Source organism: Lampetra planeri, chromosome 46, assembly GCF_965212315.1.
Source record: "Lampetra planeri chromosome 46, kcLamPlan1.2.h2, whole genome shotgun sequence".
Lineage (NCBI taxonomy): Eukaryota > Metazoa > Chordata > Hyperoartia > Petromyzontiformes > Petromyzontidae > Lampetra > Lampetra planeri.
The window spans coordinates 3,164,722-3,176,749 of NC_136152.1; the positions used below are offsets into that span (position 1 = coordinate 3,164,722).

The following is a 12,028-nucleotide window of genomic DNA, read 5'->3' on the forward strand; positions in this document are numbered from 1 at the left end:
GTTTTGTTTGTAAAAAGTGGTCTCCCCGCAGGTTATATGCGGGAAAATACGGTAATCGCTTAACGACGAACCTCCGTAGAGTCCAATGTGTTCGCTTACCGACCATTCCCCAGTTAACGATGGGCTGTAGATTAAATATTAATTCATGCATTGATTATTTTAATAGTATGTGTTTATACTGTTGTTAGTATCTTTATATATTAATATCCATTGGTTAATTATTAGAAAGTATTTTTTTCGGTGAAAATGGTAACTTTCGATGCTATCGGAACTAATTATAAGCCTGACAGCTATTTCCTATCCTCGCTTAACGACCGAATCACTTAATGACCGGTTTTGTGGAAATAATTACCGTCGTTAAGAGGGGTTCTACTGTACGATTTAATAAAATAACTCCCTGCAAGAACTTGCATCTCCAAGTCAGTCAATACACCTATATTAGTGGCTTTTGGCATAGAGATCCTCGCAATATGGTTTTATTTTTGGATTATCCGCGATTTTGAATTATCCGCGGCCATCCTCTCCGTCATTAGCGCAGATAATCTACTGTATATGCAAATGAGAAAAGTCTCGGCCTTGATATGGCAACGCTAGGGACCTATTTCATGAAGTGGAGGTCAAAGTTCAGTGGACCTTCCATGTTGACCATCAACAGGCCAAGACGCCGTGACGTTAGGCTGCTAGATGGTATCTCATGAAGATACCCCAAGCTACTTGGGAGTTAAACCTGACAGGTTAATCACCTACCGCCCTCACCTGGAAACTCAAAGTGAAAGGGTCAGTCCTAGTGTAATAAATCCGCTCCGGACGAGATCGTGTCTTTTGCCTTTTCTTTATTCGTTCCTCATTCCACAGCTCCCTCACACGCTGGGTTCCTCTTTCCCCCGTTACTCCGTTCCCCGAGCGTGGCGTCCGCTCGTTGCCTCGCTCCCTCACACCGCTGGTTGGCGGTGTGTGTCGGAGACAGCCTCCGGCCCGCCACGTGGCCGCTGGCGTGCCGGTGACACAGACGTGGTTCCTCCTCAGCCCCTCTCCACACTGACCCGGAGCCGTCTCTCCCCACCCCTTATAACACCTGGCCCACGTGATACCACGCAGCCAATCATCAGCCTCGCCCCCTGGAACCTTCCAGATGTTGCTATGCAGCCACAGGCTACGCCCCTGGCTCGACGTCCCATTGGCTGCGGGCTGAGGCCAGCAGAGCCTATCACCATGGCCCAGTTACCCCCCCGGGTGCATCTTCATATTACACTAGTATCCCTCATCCGTCACTGGCACAGGCATATGTGCTTCGGACATCAGCACACACCCTTGTCTATGCCCCCCCTGAGCACTGCGTCACCACTTGCTGTCAATCACCACCTGCGTTTGCTTGAAAATCAACTGAACACCTCTGTGCGTGTTATCGGTGGTTCCCTAATGGCTACAGAGGTCCCAAATGTACCCTTCTTGTCTGGTATATCCCTCCGCCACAGCTGAAGCGTGACACAATCACCCTGAAATATGCCTTGCATGCCCTGGCAGATGAGAATGCCGCCTTGCATCAGACTCTTGGACCCGTGGGCGTTTTGGCAGCCTGATGCACCGTTTTAGTTTGTGACCCATCCCTTCTACATGTGACTGCAGAGCTGCATAGCAAGCAGCCGCAATCGACATCACTGAGGGCTGTCCCTTACGACAGGGAGAAGGTGGAATGAGAAGACCGATTGGTCTGGATGCATTGGTGGTGATCATTTGGAGGGGACTTGGATATCAACCTTTGATAAGCAAATGCATGAAGAAGAACTCCCCAACAATATTGTAAAAAAAAGGCATTTTGACAATTTAAATTCAACCTAAAATAGTCTAAGCAGACTAAATCCAGCGTTAGATGCTTACTATTTATTTAAACCAACTTTTTAAGACGACCTTCCAACCTTTAACCCCAAACGGTGCAGAGTCGGAGGAAGGTGGACAGAAAGCAAAGGTGGAGGGGCTGAACCCAGGGAGACCTCGTGGGGACAAGTACTCCATGCCCTGGGGCAGCTCCTGAGCCAGAATTAGGCTGTTCCTGGCCCACTGAGACCAGTTGCTAATGGTTCTGAAAACGTCATCATCCCACTTTGAGGGATGATGATAATGATGGGATGATTCAACTGCTAACCCGGGATTTAGAATCACGACTTTGCTTTTTAACGAGTCCAGCACTCTATGTAGCGATATCCATCCAGAGCTTCTCCTAATTAACTTTTGAACAAAATTAAGTTTGCGAATTGAAAATGTTCACGTGTGTGCAAAGCTGCTACCAGCATTGTCTATCGCAACAATTTGATGAGTTGCAGAGGCAATTGAATATAAGTTTTTTTAAGTGAAAGCCATCAATTGATGGACTCGTGCATGTGGAGAAAACACAGCACCATTGTCAGATTCCAGCAGAGGCTGTCAGAACCTCTGCGTGGGCCAGACAAAAATAACAGACCTGTCATTAACCGCACACTTCACAGGCATCCAAATCAACATCGATGGAGTCTTGGTGAGAGAGAGACCGACGGGACATCGTGTCTTCAGAGCCGCCCAGGATCTGTTCAAGGGCATCCGCCGATTGAGTTGAACCTCCGAATCGGAGTATTTATTTATCCTGCAGAAATCCGATGAGCTGTGAAGCTCTTTTTCACATATGTCCAGTAGGGATGGGTCATTCAGTTACAACAACAAACAATGCATTAAAAAAACGATAACAGTGAAAAGTATCGGAAAGGTAAGCAAATCACAAAAAATAAATAGATGAAGCTGCCCTCCCCCCCCCAGGTTATGTATGTTTGAACTTTCGCACCGTACGTTGCCATATGGTTAGTTTTCAAAAGCGATCTGGCCACAAATGATATCTCGACGAAGTGACTCATCACGTGGAAATGCACAGCACCCAAATACTCTAAGCGCGTGATGTTGATTCCAAATGAGGAGGGGGAAAACTCGGAGGACCCGGAGAACCTGGAAGGCCTAGCTGCGCTGTAACTCCCCGACTACTCGCCTGGATAAACCGAGATAACACATCTTCAGAAACCCGCAACATCCTGGACAATTGCAGTAACATTTTTATATTCAAACGGCAGTTGAACACATCGGTGATGCTGTATAAGGAGAAGCAGGAGGGACAATGGATTATTATCAAAGTGAGAAAGTTAGCCAGGAAGTGAGGGCGTTTTCTTAGTGACATTGATAAAAGGCTTCACGAAGTAGGAATTTAAGTCTTTTTTTAAACTACAGTGCAGTAGACACAGGGATAGCATTCAGGCAGAGCGAATCTTGACTGTCGTAGACACAGAAAAAAACCATCTACGTATGGACTATCAGAGGAGTGATTCGGCATGTGTTGGTGGGCATGGAGAACGGGTTCTTGACCTTAGACGCAGCAGAGGAGAAGGAGCGACCGCCCGGTTTCAGCAGAGTTTGACTGGCAATGTCAACGGTGTTTTTCGCTGAGGCAGAGGACAAATTGTGAGGCAGCATGCGAGATGAGAACGGGGTCGGTAGGAGTGAGCCCAACGGAAGATCCTAACGGCATCTCCGTTTCGTGCAGCTCTTAACCATATAGGACAAGCGAGACTCCAGTTGCTGGTGTTGAAGAGAAAGCCAACTTCTGTGTCAAGATTGCCAATCATAGCACCACCGGTTTGCATTTTTTCTTCATGAATGTTTACCGTCACTATCAATCATGGCTCGCAACAGGGAAGGCGCGTCAGGGTGCTGGATAAATGCCATTGTTAAATCCCGCATCTCTGTCGAATTTAAAAGTTCAGCGTTTTAATGTGCTGCGTATTGCTTCGCCAGCATTAGTTATGAATTAAATATCGCATTGCCAGACAGTGTTGGAGAGAAACACGTTGCAAGTAATACATTGTCAATAAATAACCCAACACTTCATCATCTTGTGACTCCGAAAATACACTACGAAATAGCGTTACTTCTGTCAAGATCAGATACTGATGGATTAAAGTTCAAACTTAACCTTCCTATCCTATCCATAATATAGGTTTTGTTGGGTTAGACCACGTGATTATGAATGTCGTTAAACCCGCACCACCCGACACAGGCAATTAGTAAGGTTTGTCACGTAAACAGAACGTGCCAATTCGTCACTAGTACAGCACACCGGTGTGTTGGAGAGCAAATCCACAACATTTACAATCTGAGTACGACGTTTTGCCAGTTATTACAACTAGCATCATCAGGCGGACAGACATATTTGTGGAGAAATCCTCCTGTTTCGTTCCTTATTTAGAGGGATGGATGTGATGACGTCACTTGTGAGCCCTTCACGTATGAAGGTGGGTGGGATTAATGAATGCGTATAAATTACAATGGGTATCCATTTCCGGTTGGGTTATTTCTATGGTAATCAACGTACATTATGCATGCACATTGTTCTTGTTACCTCCTGTCGTTTGTGTGCACTAAAATAGTGCATGTTATTGTCTGTGTAATCCCCATTGACATATGGTAGGTAACCTGTATAGGCATGCATTTAAACAATGTATTATGCAGTCACACCATCACCCCACACAGAAATCCTCTCATCCAGATGCTCATAAATCAGACTAAGAAAGTGTCAGATGGTGATAGTCTGCGAAGTGACATCAAACATGTTCAAGCAACTCTGCAATTGAACGGTTGCAGTTATGCTCAAATGAACAGGGCAAAACCAAATCAAATAACACGAGAGTTGAAACTGACAAAGTACTTAAAACTATTAAAATACCGTACATGGCGGGAGTAACTGATAAACTCGGCAGGTTTATGGAGAAATCCTCCTGTTTCGATCCATAAATAGAGGGATAGATGTGATGACGGCACTTGTGAGCCCTTCGCGTGCGAAGGCTGTTGCGCCGCTGGAAGTGGCCAGCGGCCGTGCAGAGTGGTTGGCCTCGCGTCCCTTTGAGATGCAATGCAGGTCTCCTCAAAATGCGCAATGGGAACATCGTGAAAACAACAACAAAATCTCGATTTAAAGCTTTCGTGACTGCAGGGATTCATCTTCTTGGTTCTTTCGGTAAAGTCACGTGGAAGGGAAGCAATAAAATAATAAAAATAAAACATAATAAAATGATTATTTTATTGCTTCCCTTCTACGTGACTTTACCGAAAGAACCAAGAAGAACAACAAAATCGCTCTTATTTGCGCAGATGTTCGAGATGCTCACGTACTTTCCACGTGAATTTATTGTTGTGAGTTTCAGAAGACCCAACTCTGGTGTACTTTCTGCAATTAGTGAATGGCCATGCTGTGCCTTTGTGAAAAATGTTTTTGCTTCGCCGAGATGAATTACGCTGACGGAAAGCTGTGTGGCAAGCTGCTTTGCAAACTGTTTCAATTCGTGTGCTTATGGTAATGAGCTCGTATGACTCCCGCAGCCCGTGGCCACTGCAACCACCACCACTGTGTTACAAAGAAATACTTTCTTGAATTCAAACGCTTCCGTGAATCTGTATATTCATCAAGTCATCGAGGGGATGGATGGATTGTCTTACCCAGGGGATCAATTTGAGCTTTCGATTTTCTTGGGACTGAGGTCCAGAAAATATTTCGACAGTGGGGAAGTGGGAGAGGGGAGGGTGGAGTGCATGGACTTTAGGTTTGAGAGGGCCCCTAAAAATATTCCAGGAGAAATGGAGCCCTGTGGTTATACCCCCTTGTGAGAATGCAGCTTTCACACTTTCAAGTGAGCCATTCCCCGAAAGCAGAACCATTGTTGACTTTCGCCAGAACGCAGTAGGTGCCGATCAATAATCCTGGAGGGATGGCAGGCCGGGCAAAGCCTCGATTGAGATTTAATAACCTGCCAATTACGAGCCGAGCGCTTTGAAAAATCGATAGCTGATTCATTAATAAGAGGCGCGCCCAACTTTTCACTTGAGCTTTATTTACAATTCAATTCAATGTCTACTTGTGTGACATCTAAATGCCACTGCAAATCAAGGCACTTTCACGAAACCTGGCTTGAAAGCGTAGTACAGTCAGAGTAAAATCAACAGTTGTGATCTGGACAAAGAGTCAGAAGTTTAACTCCCTATTCAAATGAGCTCGGCGTGCTACCCACGTCTCAGAGGGCCTGGCCTCGTGGTGGAAATTCCACATTCTCATTGTGGTGGCAGTCGGCCACTGCACATGACGTGAAGCTGTTGACTTCCAACACCGCGGTACCCATTGATAACAATCCAAGATGCCGACGGTGGACTTGTGTTTACCTCCTACCAGGATATCGAACCGTTTATTACCACCCCGATTGCTGTCGCCATGCAGCTTGATAGAGTCTTGACGTAAAAATAGTTGACGACGCCGATGATTGTGACGACGACGATGATTGTGATACTCTTTGGTTCTTTCAGTAAAGTCACGCAGGTGAAAATGATAATAAAATAATAATAAAATAACCATTTAAAAGTGAACTAAATTGATGTGAAAGTGATTTCATTTAGTTTCTCACTTTTTTATATTTTATTATTATTTTCACCTACGTGACTTTACCGAAAGAACCAAAGAGTATGGATCCTTTCAGTCACGAAAACTTCAAATCTAGATGATTGTGATGACGATGATTGTGATGACGATGATTGTGATGACGACGAATATGATGGTGGTGGTTGGGGATTCTTAATGACCCTCCGTCTCCCCTCGCCGACCGCTGTCAGCTGTTTGGTCATGTCCCGCCGTTGTCCCCCCACTCCGCAGGTTTTTGTCGCGGCGTTTTCCATCTACACGGGCGCCGCCTCGCGCCTCATCTACGGCTACGACAGCTATGGAAATCTGTGCGGAACCAAAAACACCCCGATCCAGAACTTCCCCATGTCCGGCCAGGATATGCGGGAAAAACCGTGAGTGAATGTTGTTGTTGTAAAAAATAATGCGTAATTAGAAAAATCACACGTAGAAATGGTTAATTTTTAGTGGTTTAAAAAAAAAATATTAGTTACTTTTTTGTAGCTGATGAAATGTCTTACAAACACTCCGTCTCTGTGGGGCATCTTTGAATCATTCAACTGCATGCTTATAAATAACTTCCTGAAAGCAAAATGGAATTAATGTGCGTTTGCACGTCGTGAACAGGAATGCTAATGCTTCGCGTACAGACGCACATCCTGAATTATTTTTAAAGTGTGCTAGATCATTAAAGGTTAGGAACATATTTTATGGCAGCACGTGAACTTTCATTTTCAGATTTAATCGGGCACATAAACCCTGAATGCTATATTCAACCGTGGCTCATTTTTACTTTTACGGGAGAGTTTTGTTGATTTTTAATTTGAGGAGAAGTCTCAGCTGGAGTTTTTATGTGTGTGTGTACTATCGTGGTCAACTCATGGCACCTGGGTCTGTCCCGTGACCTGCCAGCGGGCGTTGAACACTTAACGTGGCCTTAAAGTGCATCTAGCCTGCCATAAGCGCCGTGGTGACGTCAACGCCACTTAGTGGAGAATTGCGGTTGTTTTTTAACGCGGTGTAGCGGTTAGCATGCTGCATTAGCGAACCTTACGATTTGAGATCGATTCCTGCTCACAGCCAACAAGAGTAACAATTATCTGAACCGGTCCTGGGCCTCCCCTAGGTCGACTCAGCCTCAAATGAGTCCCTGGTGCGATGTGTAAACATCGCCACTGGGGAGACAAAGGTGGTCGGGCGTGGTGTTGGCCACCCACCCCTTTCGTGTGCCGTGCCGGCTTTGATATCTGCTTGCTAAGGGCACTTGCCCTTACAGTCTGTTAAGGCTATACGGGGGATCTTTTTTGGCGAGTGTTATATCGTCCTCCGCAGAGTGTGTCCTGTGAAATAAAGGATGTTGTATTGTCTGACTTTACGAGCGAGAAGTCGTCCCAGGACAATGTGGGGCCCCACAATTGTGCTGTAGCAGAACATTTTAAAATGCTCATTAAGTTTCCAAACTTTGGTAGGCTTGCAGGTAACAAAATATAAACTAAACATCTTAAATGCCTTAGTGCTTTATTGGAGTTGAAATAAACTTTTCCATCGGTTTGTTATCTGTCCATACGTGATGAAGGTAACACCGGGGGAAAGAACGAATTAATCTCAACAGGATGTTATTAGAGGTTGACACGACCCAAAAAAAACAGTTGGGTACTTTTTCACTTTAATTTCAAAGCAACATCATTTCACGGCAATTCGACAGGTGAGATTAATTTCAATATAATCGCTCATTTCACCTCCAAAAAATCCCAGCTCCTCATTCCAAGATGAATTGCCACCACCAATGTGTTGGTTTTTTTTACTACTACTACTCCTATTCCACGCGCTGGTGGAGCAGGTCCCACAATGCACCGCACGGTGTAGGACTCGCTTCCACCTTACGAGTGGATTTATTGTCGATTGTTGTGTTTGGGTACGTCATGATCTGGCCAAATTTGTGTCAAAAGACCCTCCCACCACCCGACAGCCAAACAAAGGAAATTGTCAAGTGTTTAATCAAGGACACCACGGTGCCTTGAGGCTGTGGGTGAGCGTCGTGGCTGTGAGGTCAGCGTCGAGGCTGTGACACATCCTTGGTATCCCGACTACAAAATAATGTATTTTGTGCGGTGCATCTGCCTTGACGTGGTGAAGCAAAGGGCCCCGATGTGAGCGTTTGGCCGGCGTGCATTGCAGGTTCGTATTCTTCCTGGATGCGTGCAACCTGGACCCCGTGAAGCTCAAGTTCCGCTCCATGTCGCTGTGCGTATCCCAGTGCCCCGAGCGGCAGCTCTCCACCATGCAGGAAGTGCGACACTTTGCCGAAAACAACAGTGAGTCCCTCGCGCCGTTGGCTGCATCGGTCGCCTTGTCACATGGTTCCTCCTTTCTGGTAGTCCGGGACTGGCCAGAGGGCAGCAGTTCGTAGGGCAAATTCCTGGTTGGGGGCCCCGGTCCATTCCGAGGGCCAGTGGGCTAGTCTGTGCGGGGAAATATCAAATGTGATTAGAGTAAAAGAATTAATATTTTTTTCTTTAATCACCTCGAGTGTGTTATGCTTCATTGTTCATTTACGCCCCTCCATTTGTTTTTTTGTGACCGACCCAAATGGGCCAATGAGATCGCACGGCAAAATCGCGCTCATACGTCACATCACAAATCTAGCTAAATATGAAGTAAAAAAAAGATTTCCAATAGCCCAAATTTAGGCCGGTGTGTTTACAAATGCCTGGTCCGATTTTTTAGTCCCCAGCCCGTCACTGCTTTCCGGTTCGTGTGGCAGCGGTGGTGGCGTTGCACGTGGCCTGTAATGCAGCACCGTGGAGGCAGCAGGGGTTGGTGGATCGCACACATGTTGCGAAGAGGCCCCCTTGCCGTGGGTGTCGAGGTGCCACACCCTGGCTTGCCAGGAGAAGGCAAAGTGGGGGACTAATATAATCCGTTCCATATTTGTGGGGTAGTGTTGCCCCCCCCCCCTCACACACGTGCGTTTTTCTCCGGATGAAAGCATCTTAATAGAAAGAGGACTGCAGAGCTCGGGAAATTGTTGGCGCCGTCTTATCACCTGGCTGTCTTCCAAGCCTGTCTGTGGTTCTTCCAATGAACCGTTCCGGAGCAACCCCGAGCCAGCCCTGCGTCGCTTTTCCACTGCAGAATCCGAGCCGTGCCGCTGGCATGACGCGTGACGAGCGTGTGGCATCGGCGTCGCACGTTAAGGGTTGCTGCTTGGGACCCGAGCCAGAGTCGGGTTGCCTTGTGAGGCCAGAGTTTAACGGATTGGTTCTGTTACATTTTGATTTAAAGCTTTCGTGACTGCAGGGATTCATATTCTTGGTTCTTTCGGTAAAGTCACGTTGAAGGGAAATGATAAAATAATTGGTTCTGGCTCGATTCTGCAAAGAAGCCAGTGGAAAACCGCGTGTACCGTGAGTGCCCTGTGCTCGCCTGGCTCAGGTGTGCCAGTGGAAAAATGGTTCGTGATTGCTGGCTGTATTGTCTAGCCTGCACTGGCTATTTATTAATTAAAGGTGTCTGCTAATGTCGCCCCGCTGCCTATAACAATCTGTTATTTTTGTGGTGTTCGGGCTCAAATTTGCAGTGGTGAGGTCATCGGTTCAATCCCTACCCTGACGCCTGTTGTATATTTGGAGTTTGGGTGTTCTCGCCGGGTCCTCAAATTTTTCCCTCCACATTTAGAATCTACATGCATTTCGAGTATTTGGCTGCTATACATTTCCACGTGATAAGCCGCTTCGTTGAGCTATCACTTGTGTCCAGGTCGCGTCTGAAAAATAGCTATATAGCCCAGTGGGCCTTACCTGGTAAAATACAAAAATATTTGGAAAATGAAATAGTTTCAACTTGTTTAAATTTTAAGATGTGAGGAGGGCAGTGGCGTGAGAGGACCCTCGAAGGTCTTGGCAGCATCAGTCTGAGTTCTCAATCTAGGTATGGTCTGCAGGCAATCGGAGGTTTGCCTCGGCTTTCTTGGATTCTTTTTTTCACTGGTGGAGAATGGCCGGTTTAAATCCTGAGCTGATTTTGATTTGAGAGCTTCGTAGATGAAGACCGCCCAGTGAAGATCTCTACGTAACTCCAGCGAGCTGGGGATTAGCTTCGTAGAGTAAAGCTCACCGTGATGAGTTCTAAAGGGGGCATCTAAGGGGAACTTTGGAACTGAATGATAAAGAGGATTTAGTTGAAATTCTGGTTGAGGGTTGACTCAGCCTATCATCCCTCTCCGGTGGGGGCGGCGGGGTCAATTATTCAAGTACCACATTGTCAGAAGACTCGGACCCTGTTAAAGTAATGTGGAATTTCAACCACTGGCTCAGGGCTGGAAAAAGGAGATGAGCAATGCTTAGATTGAAAACGTAATTTCTTTAGAACTGATTATTGTGTTTGGTTTCTTGTCCATCCCCCCCCACCTCCGGTTAGCACGATTGGCTTACGTACGGTGCGGAAGAAGGTCAACGTACACACAGAGTTACAGTGTCGATGCGGGGAAGCAGAGGGGGAGGAGTGGCTCTTGAGCGACTTCTAAATTTGAACAGAGATTGACTGCTACACCAAAAATAACAAATCGAGAGAGTGGGGAGGAGTCCCAGAAAACAGAAAATTCATTTTCAACATACAGTAGAAACATAGACTTTGAGAAATAAATCACTTTGACTTTAGACTTTTGAATGGTTTTAAAGGTAGGTGCAAAGATGACGATTTCCCTCCGTTCATGCGCACGCACGCACGCACGCACGTCGCGATCCATTATGGGCACGACACACGCAGTGCGAAATTACGGCTGTCCATGACATTTTGTTGGACAAGAAAAATAAATAATGGCACTTCACTGAACGGACGGAGAGATCTCAGAAATTAACCTCACACCTAAATGCATGCGATGTAACTGTTTGGGATTATATACATGTGTTTTGTCAGTCCGTGTTTATAGCGTTTGACAAAAAGTGGTATATCCATTATATTTTTTGGGCTTGCACCAAGTCATCCCTCTGTCGTACGTATGTTTGTTCAACTTCTTTCGCACTGTACGAAGCCAACCGCGCTAATTGCAAGTGCGGGGGAAGGACCACAATCTAAACACCTAAAAAGCAGTTCTCGAGAAATGAGTTTTAAATCTAAAATTGCATAGCTCCAGTGGCGCTTCCTAATATCCAGACGGCTGCAGACGCGCACATGAAAGCGCGCGATGCGGTGACCGTCTTTGTTAGCCAAAAGCCGCCGCTACGAGGATAACCGGAGTTCACGGGATGGTTTACTCGTAGGCAAACGCAGTGCGGAAGTGTCTGATTCCTCAACGCAGTAGGTGGACCAAGACGGCTTTTTTTGTATTCGACAGGGAAAGTTTTAAGACCGTGTTCGGTTGTGCGTGTTTTCCGTAGGCCATGAGCCACAAGTCGTTTTTTTTATTGAGTTAACATTTGTGGAAATACAGCTTAGTCGTGGCTTGCGGGGGGCACCATCTTCAGCCACGGCATCGCACGGCGCAGCGCTGTTCTTGCCCTCCTCCGCTGCTGGCTCTCCCTTCGCCGGCATCTTTGGGGATTGGAGAATCGTCGTTTGTCTTGAGTCGCG

At 46.4% G+C, this 12,028-nt stretch overlaps 1 protein-coding gene across 2 annotated transcripts in view; it reads left to right on the plus strand.

Annotated features, from left to right (window-relative positions):
• Positions 1–12,028, plus strand: part of LOC144733321 (choline transporter-like protein 1) — a 71,269-nt gene that overhangs the window by 18,028 nt on the left and 41,213 nt on the right. For both annotated transcript variants that reach the window (XM_078615158.1, XM_078615159.1), the window contains exons 3-4: positions 6,710–6,852; positions 8,636–8,772. In XM_078615158.1, coding sequence (XP_078471284.1) covers positions 6,710–6,852; positions 8,636–8,772 — 280 coding nt within the window. The remainder of the gene's footprint in view (positions 1–6,709; positions 6,853–8,635; positions 8,773–12,028) is intronic.